Source organism: Sarcophilus harrisii, chromosome 6 (assembly GCF_902635505.1).
Source record: "Sarcophilus harrisii chromosome 6, mSarHar1.11, whole genome shotgun sequence".
NCBI lineage: Eukaryota > Metazoa > Chordata > Mammalia > Dasyuromorphia > Dasyuridae > Sarcophilus > Sarcophilus harrisii.
In genome coordinates, this window is record NC_045431.1 from 196,540,880 (window position 1) to 196,563,623 (window position 22,744).

Genomic DNA, 22,744 nt, shown 5'->3' on the forward strand with positions numbered 1-22,744 from the left:
GTGGAAACTCATCTCACTTTCCCTTTAGATATGATTCCTTTTTATTTCCTTAAATAGAAGGACTGGTATCCTAAGTAAACTCTATAGTCCTAGGAATCAGGAGACATGAATTCCACTTTTAACCTTACCAGTAACAGGATGTGTATGTTTGGCAAACTACTTAACTTCTTTTTGTCACTTTCATCATTTATAAATTGGGAATAATAACCCCAATGGTTGTTAGGATTTAAGGGCAGTACATTTGAAATTAATTTCTTTTTCTTTCTTTTTGCTGAGACAATTGGGAGTGACTTGCCCAGGGTCACAAAGCTAGGAAGTGTTAAATGTCTGAGACCACATTTGAACTCACATCCTCCTGACTTAAGAGCTGGTGCACTATCCACTACGCCACCTAGCTACCCCATGTGAAATTAATTTGAAAAATTAGGAGCCTTTTTATTACAAGAAGGCAGTATCACTACAGTGGATAACCCCAAAAAGCAGCACAGTGGGATTAACAAGGCACACTTGAAGAGGCTGAAAGGCAGCCGGGTGTCTGAAGGCTGTTCCCCGGCTTCTCCCTGTCCTTCACCTGTTTTTCTCTTCCAGTTCTTTATTGGCTTTCCTTTTGAATTTGGGTAGCAACTGCTGAAGAAGGTCTTTCACAGCATCTCGCTCCTTTACAGCTGTGCTTTCATTGGAAAAATGGAAATTGGTTGTGTCTCCTGCATGTAGGACCAGCTGAAGCTGGATTTTAGCTTTTCCTTCTGGGCTGATTTTCTGGCCTGAAAACAAACACGAGGCTAATTAGCATGTGTTCACTAAGCAGCTATACCACAGGGCCTTAAATAGTAGACCATGCCTATTTCCCTCCCCAAGTTTGTGGTCAAGCCATCCTCCTTTCTATGGGACAAGGAACATGACAAGATGGTCTTTAAAGATGGCTTTAAACCAGGCCAATAAGCTAATGGCATCAAAGCAGCCACTGCTTCAACATGTGGAGATATGCAAGATGCTAAGATTCTCATTGTTCTTGAGGGACAATTTCCTCTGAAAAATTCTCATCTACATGTCAATAATCAAGGCTCCAATGGGCCCTAGATCAGAGAGATCATGATAAATAGAATACTTTCTTTCAAAATAATTCAATTAACAAAGGCAAACCTGTCATAATTTACAAAAGTTTAGATTTTTTTGATGATTAACATCTCCATTAAGGAGAAATAGTAACCTTAAAAAATGGGTCTCACAACAACTTTCTATTCTTTAGAATGAATCTAAGAATGGTTGGGATTTTTCCTTATTTAGACCATTTTATTTTTCATTGTAATACACTAATGATATGTTTACATATACAAGACCCTTTTATCTTCAGTTAAAGATCTAAGGTCAACTAAAAACTTAGACAGCTTGCATTTTTGGTGGGCTCCAAATCTGTTTTTACCCACAATGACTACTCACTGTTAAGGTGTCTTCCTAAAAATTTTATATGTGAAATTTATTTTGCTAAATATAAATGAAGTATACCTCACATGAGATAAATAACCAACGACTTTGATTTAAAACAGACACCATCTTCCTTCCCCATTTTCTATCAAGTGACAATAACTGTTTTTCACTGTAGAAATGTACAACATCACCTGAAACACTAAAAGGCAGGCTATGGTACTATATAGTAGAAAGAAGGTCAATCTTGGAGTCAAGAGCTTCGTTCAAATTCTGCCTCTAACACATCCCTTAACTCTCACTACCCCAAGGAACTTTCCAAGATGATAAATCAGGAACAAACTGGATCTGCAGGTAGTTTCTGAACAAGAATTTCCCATGTGAATGAAATTGCATCCATCCCGTCCTCCTCCTTTCCACCTAACACAACCAGAAAAGCTATTGTTTTCCATCCTACTTCAAGCCTCCCCTAGACTATCACAAGGGTCACTGTTGCTGCCACTGCCTCTACTCTCTTTTCAGCTGATTCAAAAGTGCTGCTCAAATGATGTTCCAAAAGGACAGGTCTACAGGTCTGACAATGTCAAGCCCACTACTCAAACTACTAAAAGCTTTTTGGATCAAATATAAGCACCTATACTTGGCTTTTAAGAACCAACCTTTACATCTTTTCATGGCACCAGATAGTCCAGTTAAGACTGGTCTTCTTGGGAAAGGGACCTCTATGTGCAAGAATGTTTATGGAAGTTCTCTTTGTAGTGGCCAGAAACTGGAAACTGAGTGGATGCCCATCAATTGGAGAATGGTTGGATAAATTATTGTATATGAATGTTATGGAATATTATTGTTCTGTAAGAAATGACCAGCAGGATGATTTCAGAAAGGCCTGGAGGGACTTACATGAACTGATGCTGAACGAAATGAGCAGGACCAGGAGATCATAATATACTTCAACAACAATACTATGTGATGATCAATTTTGATGGACGTGGTCCTCTTCAACAGTAAGATGAACCAAATCAGTTCCAATAGAGCAGTAACGAATTGAACCAGCCACACCCAGTGAAACAATTCTGGGAAATGAGTATGAACCACTACATAGAATTCCCAATCCCTCTATTTCTGTTTGCCTGCATTTTTGATTTCCTTTACAGATTAATCGCACACTATTTCAAAGTCCAATTCTTTTTGTACAGCAAAATAACTGTATGGATATGTATACATATATTGTATTTAACTTATACTTTAACATATTTAACATGTACTGGTCAACCTACCATCTGGGGAAGGGAGTGGGAGGAAGGAGGGGAAAAATTGGAACAAAAGGTTTTGCAATTGTCAATGCTGAAAAATTATCCATGCATATATATATTGTAAATAAAAAGCTATAATAAAAATTTTTTTAAAAATGTAAAAATTTTGCTTTAAATGTAACTGGGAAAAACGCTTAATAGAGAAATAAAAATAAAATAAAAAAAATTATGTGATGATCAAAAAAAAAAAAAAAAAAAAAAAAAAAAAAAAAAAAAGGCAACTGGACTTCTTGTTGTTTCTCACATAGGACACTCCCTCTCCAACATTGGGTAGTTTTTTTTTTTCCATCTGTGTGTCTCAGAATCTATTATCCTTCCAAACTCAACTCAAGTAAAATGGGGAATATTTGTAAAGTGCTTTGCAAACCATAAAGCACTAAAATAATGTTAGCTATTCTTTTTTAGCACCACCTTATACACGAGGATTTTCCAGGTCTCTCCAGATGTTGGTGTCCTTATCCATGTAGATTATTTTACATATTTACTTTGTTTGTACTTTGTTTCTAAGCATTGTTATGCTCCTTGAGGTCTGAGTTGTTTCATTTTTTGGACTTTGTACTTTAGCACCTAATATGCTTCATATGTAGCTGATGCTTAATAAGTGTGTGTTCATTGGGTGAAAGATGATCTGTAGCTAGTATGTAGGAAAGCAAAGTTTCCTGTAACACCAACAAAACTACAAAGCTAAGTATTGATACAGAAATGCTAATAAAACGAAGCCCCAAAACTTTATTTGTAAATTGTAATAATTTCCCGAGGAAATGGTGGCTAGCTTCCCTGAACAATCTCTAAAAACCCTTTTAATTCAGAGTGTGTCCCAAGTACAGCACTATTACGAATTCTACAGAAACTATTTATAAAACTATTTCTCTGAAAATACATTCCAGGTAGCCCCAGTGGAGGTAAGGGGCAGAGCTCCTGGGCAACCCTAATAACCAGTGACTTGGCCTAATTGCACTATACTGACTCCATTCAGTCATTGGTCAAGGCCCTTCTCCCTTTCCCTGGCCTACCTCTCCAGGTTCTATGGGAGTGGGATGGGGGTGAAGAATAAATGAGAAGCCAGTTTTAACAGCAATATGGCTGTCCCCACCACTAGGCCACTGTGGAAGCTGTGCTTTATGATTTGTCACTATCTCAAATGTTCCTCCAGTTTTTCTACCTATTCCTGTGTTCATCAATTACAAGTCATGTAGGAACAAATTTCCACCTCACATTGTCGTATCTCTTTTCTCAATCCTATCCAACCTTTCTTTTACTCTGTTGTCACTGCCCAAACCTTCTCTGTAATCTCCATTTCACAGTGAACAAAATGCTTCTTTTTTGGATTTCTTTGGATCTGTCTTTCCATAGACTCTAAGGCAGGGGCCCTCAAACTACGGCCCTCGGGCCAGATGCAGCAGCTGAGGATGATTATCCCCCTCATTCAATATGAAGTTTCTTTATTTAAAGGCCCACAAAACAAAGTTTTTGATTTTAACTATAGTCTGGCCCTCCAGCTGTGTGAGGGACAGTGAACTGGCCCCCTATTTAAAAAGTTTGAGGACCCTTGCTCTAAGGCATTCTCCGACACTCTAAATAGCACCCTCCTCCCCCCACTCCATCACTTCTATGTTGATTGGGACACTACATACTCATTTTATCCACCTCAATGGGGTTATCATGACACTGAGGCCATCATTTTATTATTTCCTAAATGCTTTACTCATTCAGTACAGTAATATCCCCAGTCTCTCACCTAATAAACTACTTCTTGTTGTCCTGAATAGTTATCTATACTCTTCAATCTTTGAGTGACTTCATTCAAATCAAACTGTTTTCAGCAATGTTTTCTTAATTACTAAATCTGATGTTTTTTTCCCTTCAAGTCCTGTTCTTTACTCTAGCTGTAGCATTTGATACCATCGACTCTTTCAATGGGTTGTGTGATATCCTTTTGTCTTGATTCTTCTTTTACCTGACAGTCCTCCTCTGCAGGTCTCCAACTATACCATACTCCCCAACCGTGGGGAACTCCTCTTCCCCGGCTCTGTCCTCAGCAATTTTATCAGCTTTACGGAGTTCTCATGTTTACACACATGACTCAAAGATCTAGTCCAAACCTTTCTCCTAAGCTTTAGTGACATCACTACTGGATGATACTACTGGATACTTTAAACTTCTTTCTCCAGTGCTTGGCACACAATAAGTCAACAAATATTTATCAAGTGTGTGTGTGCTGTGCTAAACTTTAAATGTTCAGAAGTTGTAAGACAGTTGGTTGTATTTGGAATTGCTATTTCTCCTGTAACAACTGTTTTTATAGTTTTCCAAGTATCTTGTATCCTTAATTACCTATTTTGATGTATTAACTTATTAATATTACAGTACATATGTCACAGCAAAATGAAGGTGAGCATTATTGATAAGTTGTTCTAAGTTCTACGTTACAATTTTGTCTTTTCAATCATGGGTCTTCCACAAATTGAGAAAACTAGAGGGTTATTTTCTGAATAAAGGTTCAAATTCTAGTTAGAAGCAAAGGGAAGAATGAAAGGGCAAATGCTACTAAAACCAAAATACAATTTCCTAGCATAAACACATGTCTATATTTATTCCAATTTTTAAATGTTTAAAGCTAAACTTGCAAACTTGGGGGTTGCTAAATAAAACATGAAAATATCTAATGCCTTACTTAAAAAAAACATGCCCTTCAAAACCCATTTGAAATATCTAATAATAACCTGTGGCCAATTATTAATGAACAGACCATAAAGATAGGGATAGTGATTGGACCAGTGATTTAATTGCTACAGAGAAGACTTACATGAAGAAAGGCCTTGTAGCAATTCAGCATGGCATTTTTTCTACAATTAAGCTCACTAAAAGTTTAAGTGACTTGCCTACAGTCACAAAGCTAGAGGTGCAAGTTGAAGTTATGATTTCCTGGTTCCAAAAGTGGATCTTTTTATACTCTAATCCTGCCTTTCAAATACATTATAGTTATTTGAGAAGTCCTTGCAAATATAAAATATGATAGCTCATATAATCTTTAGAACTTTTTTATTTTTTATTTTGAGTCCTGTGGGCAGTCTGGTTACACATATCTTCCTAGAATGTTTTTAAACGCATAAAATAAAATACATAGGACCACAAAGGAGACAAATTTTATTGAAATACAGTTATCAAAATGTTAAAAAACCAAATTTCTGTTTTAGATGAATGACTTACATTTAATGTCCGCATACATATGGCTGATTGTAAACCTGTCTTTGCCTTCAGGTGCCCAAGCTATTCTTTCTGCCATGAGATACAGGGCTCCATCTTGCTTCTTCTGACGCACCTTCTTTACAATCAGTAAAACTTCTTCCGATGAAGTTGCCATGCTGGTTGGAAGGTGCTATTGGAGAAAAATGAAGGCACAGTCACCCTCTTATGTTTGATGTTAACACAGCACAAAATTTGCTCATATTTGCTTAGAGAAGCAATGCATTATAAAACTTGAGTATCTTTGGTTTCTGCAAGTTTTTCATTTTAAAAGCAAATTTATCTATTTGGTTCAATTTAGTTAAATCAATAAACACAGCACTACTGATATACTATGATTTTTAGGCTGTAATTTATATAGCATACTTTCAATCATAAGATTGAGCATAGGTATCAGTGACAGTTATCATTAATATACTCCATAAAAAGCCCAATCTGATCTTGAAGATTATTAATTCGTAAAATTTTAAAAATAGTGCACTCCGTGGAGCTATGCTTTTAAAAATTTGTATTTTACAAAAATACTTTCATATTTCTGTATGTTTTCTGCAGACCATTATTTATGGCACTTGAAATTTATACAGATACTCCAAAAACAATGGGCATTTGGGTTTTCCCTTTTGGTATTGTATTGCTACAGACACTCTTGTACAGCTTTAAAAAACAAATTTATTTCTTATAATGCTAATAAAAATGCATTAGCAAATTTAGAAAGTTGGCTATAGAGCTAGAAGGAGAGATTGTTTAGTCCAACTCTCCATTTTAGTGATAAGGAAAACAGATTAAAATTTGTCAGTAGCAAAGGTGAGCCCAGAATTAAGCTCCACAAATTCATTCCCCAAGTCCATTTTTCCCCAACTGTTCCAATTCCCTATTGCTTATATAGAGCTCCATGCTATGCTTCTAAACAAAACTCCATTTGGCCTCAAATCTTCAACTTTAAGGACCGAATATGTACTTTATGGTTCAGTTATTTTCTCCCTGTCTTTTAATGACCAAATCTCCAAACTGCTCTGTATTTGTTGATTTCATTTAAAATTTCTTAACAAACTTTATTTATTATAGTTTCTACTGCCTAGTTACTCTGGGTGCCAAAATTCCAGAACCAGCAACTAGTTTTTACAAGGCATTCTAGTTCCTTGAAGGCTGAGAGGGCCGGAGAGGGGTGTGTGAGGCTGGTGACGGGATGCCTAATTATCTCCTGACATCTGTTAAAATAGGAATTTAATATTTGATAAACTGAAGTCTACTGCATCAATCCTCAAAAGGTAATGTATTTAGCAGCTCATTGAATAGTACGCCTCTCTATCAACTCTTCAAGACTGGAGTGGTTTTTTTGAAAGTACAATTCTAGATGGCTTCTAGATGTTTCTAGAACTCTTACTCATCAGTTATTTTTAATGTTTTTCCCCCCTTCTCTGCCCATGCTTTGCTGTATTACTGCAACACACTAGCTTCTCAGCTGCAAGAGCAGGACTCTGTCATTGGAGCCCTTCCCAAACCTCCCTGGAGATAGGTTTTCCTTAAGGGAATATCTGTATGCTATCCTGTCCTATTCTCACTTGTGAACAAAGCCTATAAAAGCTCCTAAGGATCACAATTCTAGGAACATTCTAAGATTCACTGCATAGAGTATAACCTGTAATATGCAAGAAGGGAAATTGGGAAATTCAGTCATCTCATGTTCTTAACTATTACCACAGAACTCTTTGACTACATGAGACTATTAATAAGTCAATGGTCATATATGCAGGTTTAGTACTGTGTTAAACTGTTTCCTTTCCCTCAAAAAGCACATGAATAATGAGTCATTTAAACCACCATTGTGGGGAAGAAATAAGGACAAGCTAGAATACCTATGTATCCTCACAAACCTCAGTCTAGTAAAGAATAAAAAAAAAACCTGTAAGCAACAATGAGGGCTAGAAACGGTAAAAGAACAATAAAGGAAAATGCAAAGTGATGTATTTCAGATTACTTTTGCCTGGACTCTGAAAGATTGAGAAGTGTGATGGGAGTGTGGAGAAAAGGCAATGCAGGCAATAGGACAAGTATTGTCCAAGAGTTATGGGGGAAGGAAAGTCCAGCCTATCTTCAGAGATTTATTAAATCTGTCTAGTTTGCTGGGGTAACAAAATCACAGCTCAGATGAGAGGACAAGTGGATAGAAGCAAACTTTTTTGGTCATGAAAAAAATTTTTTTTCAAAGTTCACACTGAGGTAGGCACAGAGTTAAAAAATCTATGCTTGTGGAGAGTAATTATTCTAATGGAATTAAGATTGCATGAATTTGGAAATATGAGAAACCAATGAAAGTTTACGAGTAAAGTAGTAATAGTTTAGTTCCAGTTCTACCATTAAATGTCACCCTTACATTTAACTTACACCCTTACAGGAGAATCCTCTGAAAGAGAAAGGGGGAAAAGAGAGAGAGAAAGAGAGAGAGAGAGAGAGAGAGAGAGAGAGAGAGAGAGAGAGAGAGAGAGAGAGAGAGAGAATGAATATAGAACCGAACCTTGAGGTAGAACAATTATGGGTTAGGAAGGTTAAAAAAAAAGTTCTTGTATAAGCAGTCAGATCAAAACCAAAAGGCATTTTTATATACCTATGTCCAAGTTACTGTCTTTCTCTGTATCCCCTAGAAACTGGAAAAAAGAGTTCTTGATAGGTGACTGCAGTCACATTTAGGAAGGGGGGGGGAGGGAGGGAGGGGGGAAAGGTCACTGGATTGGTGATTGAAAGCAGTTTCAGCAGTGATAGTAAACTACAACCTAAGATTGCAAGAGTGCTAAGGATTGAAGAGTGAGAAAGTAGGGTTAGAAATATATAGGCTATCCTTTCAGAAATTAATTTTTTTCAATTAAAAAAAAAATCAATTCTACCTTACCTCACTTCCCATTGAAAATGAAAAACAAAATTTTTGTAACAAATATGTATAGTCAAGCAAAATAAATTTGTGCATGGGTCATATCAAAATTATATATGCATCTGTGTCTACCTCTTTTAGAAGTTTGGTAGTTAAGATGGAAAATAGGATGGAAGCTTCTATACCAGACTTGATAATTTTGTTTGTTTTGAAAGGTAAAGGTGAAGGAAGTAATAACCCTTCTGTCTCCTACTTGCCAATAGTCGAGTATGCCCGGCTGCAAAGATCAGACAAGGCCCCTGTCTGAGATATTAGTTGAAGAGAAAGAATGGATAGAAGACTGAACTTGCAAGTGAGGAATAACTGCTGAAGCACAAGGTCTTGAAAGAAACAGGAATAGAGAGGATTGAGAGGATAAGTGGAAAGGTCAGATATGGAAGGTGGGTGTAATATAGTAAAGATGCAGAGAAATTCAGAAGAGGAGAAAAATGGAAGTTCATCCATTAACATCTCAGTGATATGGGAGAAATGAGAAAGGCAAAATGTAGAAGACTGGAGACTTAAGAAGTAAAATCAAGCTTGGCAGCATCAATGGGTTAAGGAGGCTGCTTGTGGAGCAAAGGCTTTAGAGCTGGGCTCAAAGCTAGGAAGATTAGCACCCAGTGGCTTGTGATCCTGGGCAAACCCTTGCACTTCATATCTTCTATCTACTGCTAGTCAGTTCTGCCACTGCTTGAACCTGTTGCTTGAAACACTAATAAAATCCAGAGTTTAGGAGAAAAATGGGGGTGGGGTACAAGTCTCAAAAACTTGTCATAAAAGACAGACCTAATTAAAATGGAAGCATAGTATTATGCATTAATCATAAACACATATTGCAAAATAGTGGCATTGTCTTTGTCCTGTCCATAGTGGAAGGTGGAGGTGAGTGCACATGGCAAGAATTGGGAAGGGGGTCAAGGGGAGAGAGGGAGAGAGAGAGAAGAATGTGGATGGAGCTTGTGGGCAGGACCAGGCCTTTTCCACTCACAGCACCTACTGTACTTCAAGAAAGAAAATATGGCATTTTACTTTGACAAGGACATGAGATTTTCTTGTGGCAGTGGGTATTGAAAGGGTTGTAGCTTTTAAGTTATTGTGAAGGGGTAAATGAAGGGTTATTTGAAATCTCCCTGTTGCTCAGGAGATAAGACACGTTCTCTTCTTTCCTTCAAGATGTTTTTACTATTTCAAGGTTCTTCTCCTCAATCCTTAAAAACTCCTCTTGCATATAGTGTTTGGCATTTTTGAATCAAGATACTTAAAAATGTTTGGGGTTATAGAGAGTTTATTAAATATAGGAAAGTCCACAAATGTGAAACAGCAAAACACAGATCTGAGGTAGCCATATAGCTAAATGCCAGAAATGTGTGTGTGTTTGTGTAGCCCAGCAGGGCTATTTCTGAGGACAAAAATCACACACAACTTTATTTTCTAATATATCAACTTTGTCAGAACAAACCTAATTTCCAATCTAGCATAGTATATACTTTTACTCAATTTGACTGTCCCAACAATCCCATGAGGTTAAGTATAACAGGGATTAAGACCAATTTTATGATTGGAGAAAATTAAGGCTTCCTAGGTTTAAGTGACTTGCTTGCATATCTAATAAATATCAGATCTTAATTCCAAGTTGGACATGCTTTTTTCCATATGGATCACCTTTCTCTGTGTCTCAAGCAAAGCTCAGAAAACACATGAGGAGATTGTGGAAGGTTGGGGATTAAGAAAGATGTGGGAAAAGTCAGGAGGTAAGGCAAGTTAGTGTCAGTGGAAACTATAATGAAATGGTTCATATTGAGCAGGCAGGGAAGTAAAAGCATAAGTAAGGTTATTAAACAAATAGAAAAAAAATGGACTAGAGATTGAGAAGAAGGGTTGGAAGGCTTAAGCAAGTGAGGTAAGTGAAATCATAAAGTAGTACTGAGATCCCAATGACAATGAGGTCCAGCATATGGCTGTGGCTGTTCCTAGGGTTGAGTGGATAAGGAGGAAGTCTTGTTCATTCAGGATTCATCAAACTTAATCGAGGGGTTTGGGAAGATCATTATTCCAATATTTAATTTTACACAGGATTACAAAGGTACAGATAGTTTGAAGTTATGAATGAAAAAGGTACTCACACTTAAATATTGTGCATATATATGTTGTTTTCTCTGATATTAGCTGGGGTCTGTTCTTTATAGCATTTCATATCTATTCTCATAGGTTCACTATCATCTCCATGTTGATGATTTTCAAAATATGTCTAACTTTAATTTCTTTTCTGGACTCCATTCATTCCCAAATCACTAGCTTCCTGTTGCAATCTGACTTAGAGCTTCTGCTTGTGGCTCAAACTTAGTATATCTACTAATCTAAAAGAGAATTCTTTCCCCCTAAACTTGCCTCTCCTTCCAACTTCTGTTTCTGTTGAAGGCATCAACACCCTCCTATCCTTTTAGTCACCTACACTTGCGCAACAACCTTAGTCATTCTAGACTTTAAACTTTTCCCTCAATGCTTCCCAACCATCCAATCAAGTTTTGTAGATTCTATCAATGTCACTATTGCTATTCCTCTGGACTACAAGTAACAGCTTCTTAATTTGACTCCTGTTGCTATTTTTTCCTCTCTCAACATTCTTCAGTGGCTGCCAATGGCTGCCTTCATGATAAAATATAAATTTCAATTTATTATTTAAACTTTTCTTTTTTCAAGGCAATCGGGGTCAAGTGACTGGCTCATGGTCACACAGCTAGTAAATATTAAGTGTCTGAGGCCGGATGTGATCTCAAGTCCTCCTCTATACACTGTGCCACCTAACTGCCCCTTAAACTCTTTTAAATCTGGCTTCCACCTTTCTTTTTTGACTTATTACACATTATTTCTTTTTAAGTCCTCAAAAGTCCAGTCAAAACAGAATGGTTTAGTTTCTTGAAAAAGATAGTAAAGCAGTTTGCTGTTTTCTGTTCCAGTTCATTTTACGGATGAGGAAATGAAGGCAAACAGGGTTTAGTGACTTGAAGGTCATGCCTATAAATGTCCGAGGCCAGATTTGAATTTAGGAAGAGGGATCTTCCTTATTTCAGACCAGGCTTGCCACTCTAACCACTGTACCATACTTAACTTCCCCCCCAAAACAACTTTTAAATCTTTTTATTTTGGCTCTCCACCTACCCTTTTCTGACTTCTTACATGTTACTTCCTTTCAAATCTTCTAAATTTCAGCTACAATGGCCATGGTACCATTCCTTAAATTTGAATAATATTCCTATCCCATCTCCCTGCAGAAAGACCATCTTTCATTGCTAGAAATCACATCTATTCTCCACAAATCCCCTGTTTTCTTTAAGAGTTAATTCACATTCCAGTTCCTAAGGAAAGTCTTTCTTGGTTCAGGGTTCCTAAGTTGGAACCTATGCCCTTTCCCCTGCTCCTAATTTTGATACCTATACCTCAATATTATTGGTTTCCTTTATAATCCAATTTATTTTTATATATTTAAAAACATCATTCTGATAAGAGATCCAGTGTGTTCAAGAGACTGCCAAAGAGGCCCACTACATAAACAAGAATCCTAGTTATTAGTGCTTCCTTCTCAAATAACCATATACTTGCTTTTAAAAAAAAATCCCCAATAAAACGTTCAAGTTTCTAGAGTGTGGAGATTATTTTTTCTTTTTCATTTTTGTATCAAAATGCTTTGTACATAGCAGGTACTTGGATACTTGTTGAATAAAATAATCAAGAGGAATTTAGTTATAATTAAAGGATAATTTTCTTAAGGTCACTAGGAAATAGTTATCCTCCCCTCCTCCCTGACCCATTTACTTTTATTAAGCAAGTACTATGTTCAAGGGATTGTTCTGGGCCCTAAGGATAAAATAACCAAAAACTAAATAGACCGTACCCTCAAAGAGCTTACTTTCTATTGGGTGAGAGGGGAAGACAGAACCTGTAAATAAGCAAAGTGCTGGAAGATCTAGAAGACCTATATTCAAAGAGGCAAATAATTTAAATTCTCTGAACTTTAGTTTCTCATTCTGTAAAATAAGGCTAACAATAAATTTTAATTTATCTCACAACTGACCTCAGCACAGACAGAACACTTGACTGGAAGCAGGCAGCAAGGAATAATAAAGGAAAGTTTTAAGAAAAAGGTAGCATCTAAATTGGACTTAAAAGGAAGATTAGGAATCTGAAAATGACTTGAATAACAGCTGGAGGAAACACATAGAGGCACAGTGAGTCTGGAGAAAAACTCATTACTTCAATTTGGCTGGAAATTAAGAGCATTATGAAAGGGAGACATCTCAAACCCAAATTGTGAAAGATCTTAAATACCAAGGTAAGGAGTTGTGAATTTTATCTTAGAGGCAGCCAAGAGGCTAGATAATTTTTGGAGAGAAATTGGAAGCAGAGAAAATGATTAGACAGCAATTAAAATAATCCAAGTGAACAGTGACGAGGGCTTGAAATAGAGTTATGAACCTGGGTGAGCCAGTAACCACTGAGGTGGCCCAATAGAGTCCTGAAAAACTCAATTCAAAGCCAATCTCAGACACTAGTAGAGTTGCTTAGATAGCACTTAGCTCTTCATTCAAGACCCAAGCAGTTAATTAATCAGCATTAATAAGGAAACCAAAAACACAAGCAAACATTTCAGAAAATCAGGAAGCATTTTTGTTAGGTGTGTAAAGATCACACAAAAAAACTGGAAATGGCATGTGAGGTTATTATAATCATCAAGTGAAAGGTGATATGGGTTGGAATCAGAGTGATGGGAGTGAGTGCAAGGGAAGAGGAAGGATGCAAGGGAAGAGGAAGGATCAGAGGTAAAATCAAAAGGATTTTTCAACTTGCTGGAAATGGGGATGGGAAACAGAGAATCAAAGAAACCTGAGGGCTGGGCTTGATTGAACTGAAAAGTACCTTAAAGAGAAATAGAAAGTTTGGAGAAAGATTAAGTGAAAAGATTAATTCTGAACATGCTGAATTTGAAGTATTGATGTAATGATATCTAGCAGGTATATGGAATGAGCTCATGGGAGTGGTGAAGTAATGGAACTGAATGGCTATCACTTAGTTCAAAGACAGAGAAGAGACTGAGGACAGAAATCTTAGGAAAACCACATGTGTGGGGAGGGAGGTGAAAGAGAAATTGTTTTAGGAGATGAACAATCCATCAGATAGAGCAGAACCAGGATTGGGAAATACTCAAAGAGGTGACTAGTAGTGTTGACTATAATAATAGTAAAAGAGAAGAAAAAAATAGTCCTGTGAGAGGGAAGGTGACAGAATTGAGGAATAAACATGGAAAAGGAAAGCTGCTTTATCTTCTGAAATCAGAGAAAAGTAAAGGATTAGTGAGATACTGGGTTACTCCCCAAAGAGGAAAGATCCAAATGCCTATTAATTTGATCTTGGGATGAGGAAATCAATGTATCGCTAACTGTGGTATGAAGAATGTTGCTTAGCTTGGTTCAGCAGATAGAGGGAATAGGAAGCAGAGGTTCAGGATGAGAGAGCAAATAAATTTGGATTACCCATGAGTAAGGGTAAAATTCAGACTACAGAAGGGATTTATTTGCCCTGTCCATGGATCTGTACAGATTAAAAACACAACTTTTTTTCATAAACGGCTAAATCAGTGACAGTCAAAATGTTTCAGATGATCAGTTAGAATAATTTGGCCCTATGATTACAACTCTTCTTTCAACTGCATATTGTGCTGAAAATATACCATACTGTATGTATTCCCTGCTTTGCAATCAAGTAAATAACTCTTTGAATAGTAAGAATTGATGTGCTATTATCAAGGAGCAGGGGAATCACTGAAACAAAGAAAACCTTTAGACCTTCTCTTTGCAAGGGAACTAGTAAGAAGCAGCAGCAGCAATATGAAACCTGAAAGGGTACCAGAGAGAAGGCTAATAGAAAATATAGCTGGGTTGTGAGGTGTACTCCTCAGCACCATAGAAGGCAATGATTCTACGCTTTAGATCTTGTGCATTAGTATTTTCATACTTTGACAGAGTAAGAAAAGAACTGTCAAATTCAGACGCTATCTTTTTCTGATTTAGAAAATTACTTCTCGTTAACAGACTCGGGACCAATATGTGAAAATAATAAGTTATTTGTCTATTGTGTAAAAAGACTACTCATCTTAGAATTAATTTCTAGCCTTCTGAATGGTAGACATTATGGTATGCTTGTCAAAAGACCCACCCCAAATCTTTTCTTGGAAGGGTTATTTGGATAGTACTTAACTATGTTCAAATATTCTGGTCATTCAGAATTTAAGGATGACTTCCAAAAACTCTACTGAAAACTCCACATATTGATATAAACAAAATGTATATTCTAAAATGACTTTATGTAATATAACAAAAGGATTTATTATAGAACTCAGTCTCTTCCATTATAATTACCAACATCCGATTTACACACAAGAATTAGGAATATTTCTGTTGTATAAAATGAGGCATAAGTCTTATTGGGAGGAAAACATTATCAGAGACATGGCTATTTATGACGATTTAATATGGGGATGATACTAAATTGCCGATATGAAACCTTGGTATTCCTATCTCTAAATTTCTTTTGTTCCTATCACTCTTAGTAACAAAAATGGGAATGCTAGCTACATTCTTTCCCTAAGATGGAAGCTGATTTTTGGCAGAGGATTATCATTTCTTCCAGTATAAAAGCTCTGCATCTAGTTTTATTTGGTGGCACAGAAAAAAATAGTAGGATGATCACAATACTGATTCAACATTCTTTAATGAGATTAAAGAGAATAAAAAATGCTACCTACAAATATGGTAACTAAAATCTCCAGTTCCAACTACATAGAAAAGCAAAATAGTTATGTTAACTAACAAGAGAGGTAACTGCAGGACCAGGCTTTTCATTCTGCAGCAAAGGGGTTGGGGGAAGGGCGAGTTTGGCAAAAGGGAAGAAAGGGAGGGACACCCACACCAACACATAGTCTGAAGAGGTAGCTGGTGCAGAGCTGGAGAGCATTACTACCTAAAAAGAGAATAAATGACCAAACAGCCTTGTTAGCCTGCTGGGACACAAAGGCAAGGAAGTCAAAGCCCAACTCATACCCGGAGCAAGATTTATTTGATAAAGACAAGTGTATTTTATTGTAAAAGAGAAGGGGGCAGGGAAGGGTGTAGATAAGGTCCAACAGAACTACTGGGAGAAAAGGGTTTGCCAACAACAACGGGGCAGCCGCTCGGACCAGCGGGCTGGCCAAGCAGGCACAACTAAGGTTGGAATGCCCCGAGATTGAAGCAGTGCAGAAAGAGCTTAGCTGGAGGCTCTCCCTGCGTGAGGACACCGGCGCACTCGGAGCCACTAGGGACCAAATGGCCGGAACGACCTTTTATTTACACTGCTGTTCCCTCCCCCCCCAATACTTCAACCGTGTCTCCAACTCAACTTCGCCGAGCTCACTGCCGCTTTCTCAGGCGGATTATTCCGGCTGGATTTCTGCAGTCTCTGGGGCAAGATTCGACGAGGAAAAGTTGCCACCGAGCCCCTCCATTTTGCGGATGGGAAGACGGGCGGAAAGCCGGACTCGGCGACTGTTGGGGGACCGTCCCTCCACTCCCTCCCAGGCTCGAGCGTCCCCGAGGCCGTTACACCAAGGCCCCCTCTTTCTCGGGGGCCTCCCCTTCCATTCGGACACCGAGCTTGGGGCAAACGCCAGAGCGGGAAGGAGCCCGTGCGCAGGCTTGAAGGGGCTAAACGGGCTCGGCCCCGTTCCCTTCCTCAGACACACCTTTTTGGGGTCGCAGACCCTCGGGTGAAGCCTATGGATCCTCAGAATTACGTAGTGGGAGGTATAAAACCACACAAAGCAAGTCAGTTACACTGAAAAAGACTCATCTCTGCCAGTACCAAATATGTTTTTAGTGAGTTCCGGGGCCCCGGGCAAAGGGCCGCTGCCTTCGGGGGCGCGGGGCCCGAGGGCCTCTCAGGGGCAGCCCCAGCCCTTCTCGGCTCCGAGCTCCGCGGCGGGCCCCCGGGGAAGGAGCGGCGGCGGCTCCCTCCCCGGGGGCGGGCGAGCGGGCCGCGCTTCCCGGGCTTGGGGCCAGGAGCGGCCCCGAGGGCAGGCGCCCCGCTTCGGGAGCTCGCGGATCCTCGCAGATCCTTACTTGGCTCCCCGCAGACGTACCGTGCAGAAGCCCCGTGCCGGGCCCCGAGGAAGGGTCGGCGGGGCGAGCTTCTCTCCGCTCTTTTCTTCACTGGCGCTGCCTGGCCGAGCTCAGGATCCTGCCGCCGCCACCGCCTCCGCTGCTGGGGGATCTCACCTCCTCCATAGCTGGCTGGGAGGACACGGGGGGCACGTGACCGGAAGCAGCGAGGCGGAGCCAGCAGGCCACGTGACGGTGGACCGGGGCCGCCATGACACTTTTGCTTTCCCCGCCCTCCCACCTTCACGCTCTCCTTCCCTGGCACCTCTCTCCGACTGCAGACAGGAGACCCGCGGCTATCGGTGCGGCCCCGGGCGATCCCACTGCACGACGCCTCTCAGGCCTCAGCTCGCGCCAGGCCCGTCCCCGGCCCCCGGCGGCTTCAGGCCACGGGGGAGCGCTAGCGTGGCTTCGGCCCGAGGGGGAGGGACCGCACGGGAGGAGCCGCGTCCCGTCAGGTGACAGGGAAGCGTCCATGACGTATAAGATTGTGCGCTCGGCGCTGGCGACTGACGTCAGCGAGACTGAAATTGGACCCCGGAGCTACCCAGCTGGCCGTCTGTTAGACTCCTAGCGTGGGGTGAGTGTTCAGAAGACCCCTGAGTGTGCACGGGCCCGCCTCGGGGAGGGGGTGGGGTGCCCGGGCCGCAGCCTCCTCCTTCCCACCCCTCCCACCTCTCCTCTTCTTTGGTCTTTTCCCTAACGGAGCTGGGCTCCCCAAACCGGCCAGGAAGTGAGGCTTCGCTCTCTTCCAGGCTGAGAGTTTTAGTTAGTTACATCCCAGGGCCCTGTTCCCGTAGGACAGCCACTGAGATAGCACTCGGGCTGCCGTTGTTAATGGCGGGCGCCGAGAGGGTTCGCGGTTCAGCTTTGCGGTCTATTTCCTGGAGATGCGCGTCGGGCGAGTTAACGACCAGCCTGTCAATCCCAGCCTTATGGCCCTCCCCGGAAGCAGCCGGCTCCACGCTCAGTAAGCGGACGCTCCAAATTTCCTTACGCGCTGTTAAGGAGTGCTCTTCTCCCGAGAAGCTTGAGCTTTCCGAAAGGCCCTTTTAATTTTTTCCCCTTTAAAAGGAAGAGGCTTCTCTTTATTCTTACGCTTCGTTAAAATTGTAGTATTTTTGCTCCCGAGGGAGAGAGCCTTAAACCTAGCAGGTCTTCGCCCTCCCCCCCCAACTTCCCTAAAATTCTAACTAATCAAGTTTTTGAACGTATTCATTTGAGAACAGAAGATATTCTTGAGCTTCCTTAGAAACTACTGTTTTAAATGACTAAATACCATTCTTTAGAATTCTGCAGAATGGGGAAGCAAATTAGTCATTTCTGTCCAGTCTTATCGTCTGTATTTAACAAGACTTAACTATGTCTAAGCTTCTATTTCCCTCCCTCCATTGGAAAAACAAAAATAAAAAAACAACTAAAACCCTTCTTAAAAATATGCATGGTCGTGCAAAAGAAATTCCCATATTGGCTGTGTCCAAAAATTCGTCTCGTTCTGCCTAATTCTCCATCACTTCTCTGTCAAGAGGCAAACACATTGTCATAAAAGAATATTATATATTATTGGTCAGATATCTATTTGAGTCTTATCTATATTTTTCTCTAAAACTTTTTTAGGTGGTCTACCTAATGTACTGAAATTTCAATCTGCTGATTCTTGGCATCTTTTTTTTTTTTTTTTTTTTTAAATAGTAGAGTACATTTTATTAGAGGTCTAATTTTCTTTCATATATTATTGCAACATTTTACAAATTAAATTATCTTAGTGGCAAGCCCCTTTTTTTGACTTTTATTTCTATTGCCAAGAAAACTCAAGTGGAATCACAAAGTGATTCTTGGCATCTTGAAGTGCCATATTTAAAACTTAATATACTGTACTAGATCTAAAACTGTAAAGCAGCGGTCATCAAAACCATTTGGTACTGGCTAAGAAATAGACTAGTTGATCAGTGGAATAGGTTAGGTTTATAGGACAAAATAGTCAATAACCATAGCAGTCTAGTGTTTGACAAACCCAAAGACTCCAGCTTTTGGGGTAAGATTTCACTATTTCACAAAACTGCTGGGGAAATTGGAAACTAGCTTGGCAGAAACTAGGGATTGACCCACACTTAACACCGTATACCAAGATAAAGTCAAAATGGTTTCATGATCTAGGCATAAAGAATGATATTATAATTAGAATATATATATATATATATATATATATATATATATATATATATATAAAATATATATATATATATTATAATTAGAAGAACACAGGATAGTTTTACCTCTCAGACCTGTGGAGGAGGAAGGAATTTGTGAACAAAAAACTAGAGATTGTTATTGATCACAAAATAGATAATTTTGATTATTTTGTGCCGCAAGATAGCAAAGTTTAAAAGTTTTTGTACAAACAAAAAAATAAAAAAAATGCAGACAAGATTAGAAGGAAAGTAACAAACTGGGAAAACATTTTTACATCCAAAGGTTCTGATCAAGGCCTCATTTCTAAGATATATAGAGAATTGACTCAAATTTATAAGAAGTCAAGCCATTCTCCAATTGATAAATGGTTAAAGGATATGAACAGACAATTTTCAGATGAAAAAAATTGAAACTATTTCTAGTCATAGGAAAAGGTGCTCCAAATCACTATTGATCAGAGAAATGCAAATTAAGACAACTCTGAGATACCACCACACATCTCTCAGATTGGCTAAGATGACAGGAAAAGATAATGACGAATGTTGGAGGGGATGTGGGAAAATTGGGACACTGATACATTGTTGGTGGAACTGTGAACGAATCCAACCATTCTGGAGAGCAATTTGGAACTATGCTCAAAAAATTATCAAACTGTGCATACCCTTTGATCCAGCAGTGCTAGTACTGGGCTTATATCCCAAAGAGATCTTAAAGGATCTCTTTAAAAATGAATGAAATGTTTGTGGCAGCTCTTTTTGTAATGTCAAGAAACTGAAAACTGAGTGGATGCCCATCAATTGGAGAATGGCTGAAAAAATTATGGTACATGAATGTTACGCAGTGTTACCTTTATGTAAGAAATGACCAGCAGGATGATTTCAGAAAGACCTGGAGAGATTTACAGGAACTAATGCTAAATGAAATGAGCAGAATCAGGAGATCATTATACACGGCCACAAGAAGACTATATGATGATCAGTTCTGATGGTTGGGTCTTCTCAACAGTGAGACGATTCAAACCAGTTCTAATTGTTCAGTGATGAAGAGAGCCATCTATACTCAGAGAGAGGACTGTGGGAACTGAGTATGGACCACAATGTAGCATTTTCCCAGGCTTTCTGTTGATGTTTGCTTGTATTTTGTTTTCTTTCTCAGTTTTTTTGTTTTTTTTTTTTGCTTTCTAGATCTGATTTTTTTTGTGCCGCAAGATAACTATATAAATATGTTTATTTAGCATATATTTAGCATATATTTTAACATTTAACATGTATTGGACTACCTGCCATCTAGGGGAGGGAGTAGAGGGAAGGAGCAGAAAATTTGGAACAGAAGGTTTTGCAAATGTCAACGTTGAAAAAATTAGTTATGCATATGTTTTGTAAATGAAAAGATATAATAATAAAGAATTTAAAAAACTTAATATATACAAAATGCTATTTATTTTCCTGAATTGGTCTCTTCATCAAATTTCCCATTTCTATTGATGGCACAATTATTCTTCCTTTCATCTGGGTTCAAAGCTTCGAATTGTACATGGCTTCTCTCTTCTTACTTTTGATATCCAATCAATCAATTGCCACATCTTGGGACCTTCAAGATTTTCCTCATTTATCTCCTGTGTACTCTCAGCCTCGGTTCCATATCAGGCCCTAATCATCTTTTCCCTGAACCAAGCATTTCAAGTACTGGGCAGGAAATATTCCTAGATTAAAATATATTAGGGAGATGTTTACCTATGTTATTTTGTATTTTTATTTTGTTAATGTTAATATGTAGCTTTCTAATTCAGTATGCAACCACAGGAATCCTGATGAATGTTTATTGGCTCCGTACCCTGGACTATTGGAAAAATATCCTAACTAATCTTGAAGTTAATAATACCAAAACAGATTTCATCATGTCACACACATTCCCTTTTTAAATTTTCATTTACAAGACTTAGGAACTTCATATTGCTTTTAGAATAAAATACCAAATTCTCTGTCTGGTTTTTAAGATTGTCTACAATCTTAGCTCCCATCTCCTTTCTAATACTTTCAAACCACAAGCCCTTCTAGCATTGTGCCTCCCAGTCAATTTATGTTCTACATTTTGCCATTATCACTATAGAAGTGAAAGAGGGCTCCATAGGTCAGAGACAAATATTTCTTATTTTTCTTTGCTTCATGTGTTTTCTTGGTCAAATAATAATGGTATATTGTTGTTCAATCCTGTCCTACTCTTTGTGATCCCCTGAACCAAAGCACTCCAGGCTCTTTATCCTACTCTTTCTCTCTTGAAGTCTGTCCAAGTTTATGTTTGTTTTCTACATTCCCCTTCTGCCTTCAGTCTTTCTCAATATCTGAGTCTTTTACAATGAGTCTCATCTTAATATGTGGACAAGTATTACGCTTCAGCTTTAGTACTTGACCTTCCAGTGCATAGCCTGAATAATTTAAGTATTGACTGATTTGACCTCTTTGCTATCCAAGGGACTTCCAAAAATCTTTTCTAGCACCACAGTTTGAAAATGTTGATTTTATGGTGCTCAGCTCTGATAGCCATATATTGTTATTGGAAAAACCATAGCTTTGATTATACAGAACATGTCAGCAAGATAATGTGCTATGCAGACTTGTCATAGCTTTCCTTCTAAGGAATAAGCATCTTCCCCCCCCCCCCCCCCCCCCCCCCCCCCCCCCCCGAAGCATTTGGAGTTAAGTGACTTGCCTAGGTCACACAGCCAGGAAGTGTTAAGTGTCTGAGGTTATATTTGAACTCAGGTTCTCCTGACTTCAGGGCTAGTGCTCTCTCCATTGCCCCTAGGAGTTAGCATCTTTTAATTTCATGGTTGCAGTCTCCATCTGAAGTACTTTTTGGGCCCAAGAAAATAAAGTGAGACGTTGCTTCCATTTCTCCCTCTTTTTACCAGGAAGTGATGAGACTATTTGCCAAGATCTTAGTTTTTTTGATGTTAAACTTCAAACTAACTTTTGTATACTCCTTTTTTATTTTCATCAAGAGCCTTATTAATTCTTCTTCACTGCCATCAGAATAGTATTGTCTTCATATCTTATATTCTTTTTTCCCCTTTTTTATTAAATCTTTTTATTTAGAAAACATATGCATTGGTAATTTTTCAACATTGACCCTTGCAAAACCTTTTCTTCCAAATTTTCCCTCCTTCTCCCACCCCTTCCCCTAGATGGCAGGTAGTCTAATACATGTTAAATGTGTTGAAATATAAGTTAAATCCAATATATGTAAACATAGTTATACAGTTATCTTGCTGCACAAGAAAAATCAGATCAAGAGAAAAAAAACCTGAGAAAGAAAACAAAATGCAAGCAAACAATAACAGAAAGAGTGAAAATGCTATGTTGTGGTCCACATTCAGTTCCCATAGTCCTCTGTGTGGGTGTAGATGGCTCTCTCCATCACTGAATCTGTACCATCTCATTGTTGAAGAGAGCTACATCCATCAAAATTGA

The 22,744-nt window shown here is 38.9% G+C and overlaps 2 protein-coding genes across 7 annotated transcripts in view; one reads left to right on the top strand and one right to left on the bottom strand.

Annotated features, from left to right (window-relative positions):
- The window catches only part of GTF2H1 (general transcription factor IIH subunit 1), a 46,369-nt gene extending 29,181 nt beyond the window's left edge, over positions 1-17,188 (bottom strand). Inside the window, exons 1-3 of one of the 3 annotated variants that reach the window (XM_031942852.1) lie at positions 17,063-17,188; positions 5,949-6,117; positions 572-764 (exon numbers count right to left, since the gene is read on the bottom strand). In XM_031942852.1, the coding sequence (XP_031798712.1) occupies positions 572-764; positions 5,949-6,102 (347 nt within the window). In that variant the 5' untranslated portion in view covers positions 6,103-6,117; positions 17,063-17,188. Of the gene's footprint in view, positions 1-571; positions 765-5,948; positions 6,118-16,666; positions 16,917-17,062 lie in introns of those variants that run through there. The other 2 variants (XM_031942850.1, XM_031942851.1) reach the window with 2 other exon arrangements.
- Positions 17,189-17,541: 353 nt separating this feature from the next.
- The window catches only part of HPS5 (HPS5 biogenesis of lysosomal organelles complex 2 subunit 2), a 91,266-nt gene continuing 86,063 nt past the window's right edge, over positions 17,542-22,744 (top strand). Inside the window, exon 1 of one of the 4 annotated variants that reach the window (XM_012552470.3) lies at positions 17,542-17,661. Coding sequence is in view for 3 of the 4 variants with exons in the window: in XM_031942847.1 (XP_031798707.1) it covers positions 17,972-18,051 (80 nt within the window). In the remaining variant the exon portion in view is untranslated. Of the gene's footprint in view, positions 17,662-17,684; positions 18,052-22,744 lie in introns of those variants that run through there. The other 3 variants (XM_031942847.1, XM_031942848.1, XM_031942846.1) reach the window with 3 other exon arrangements.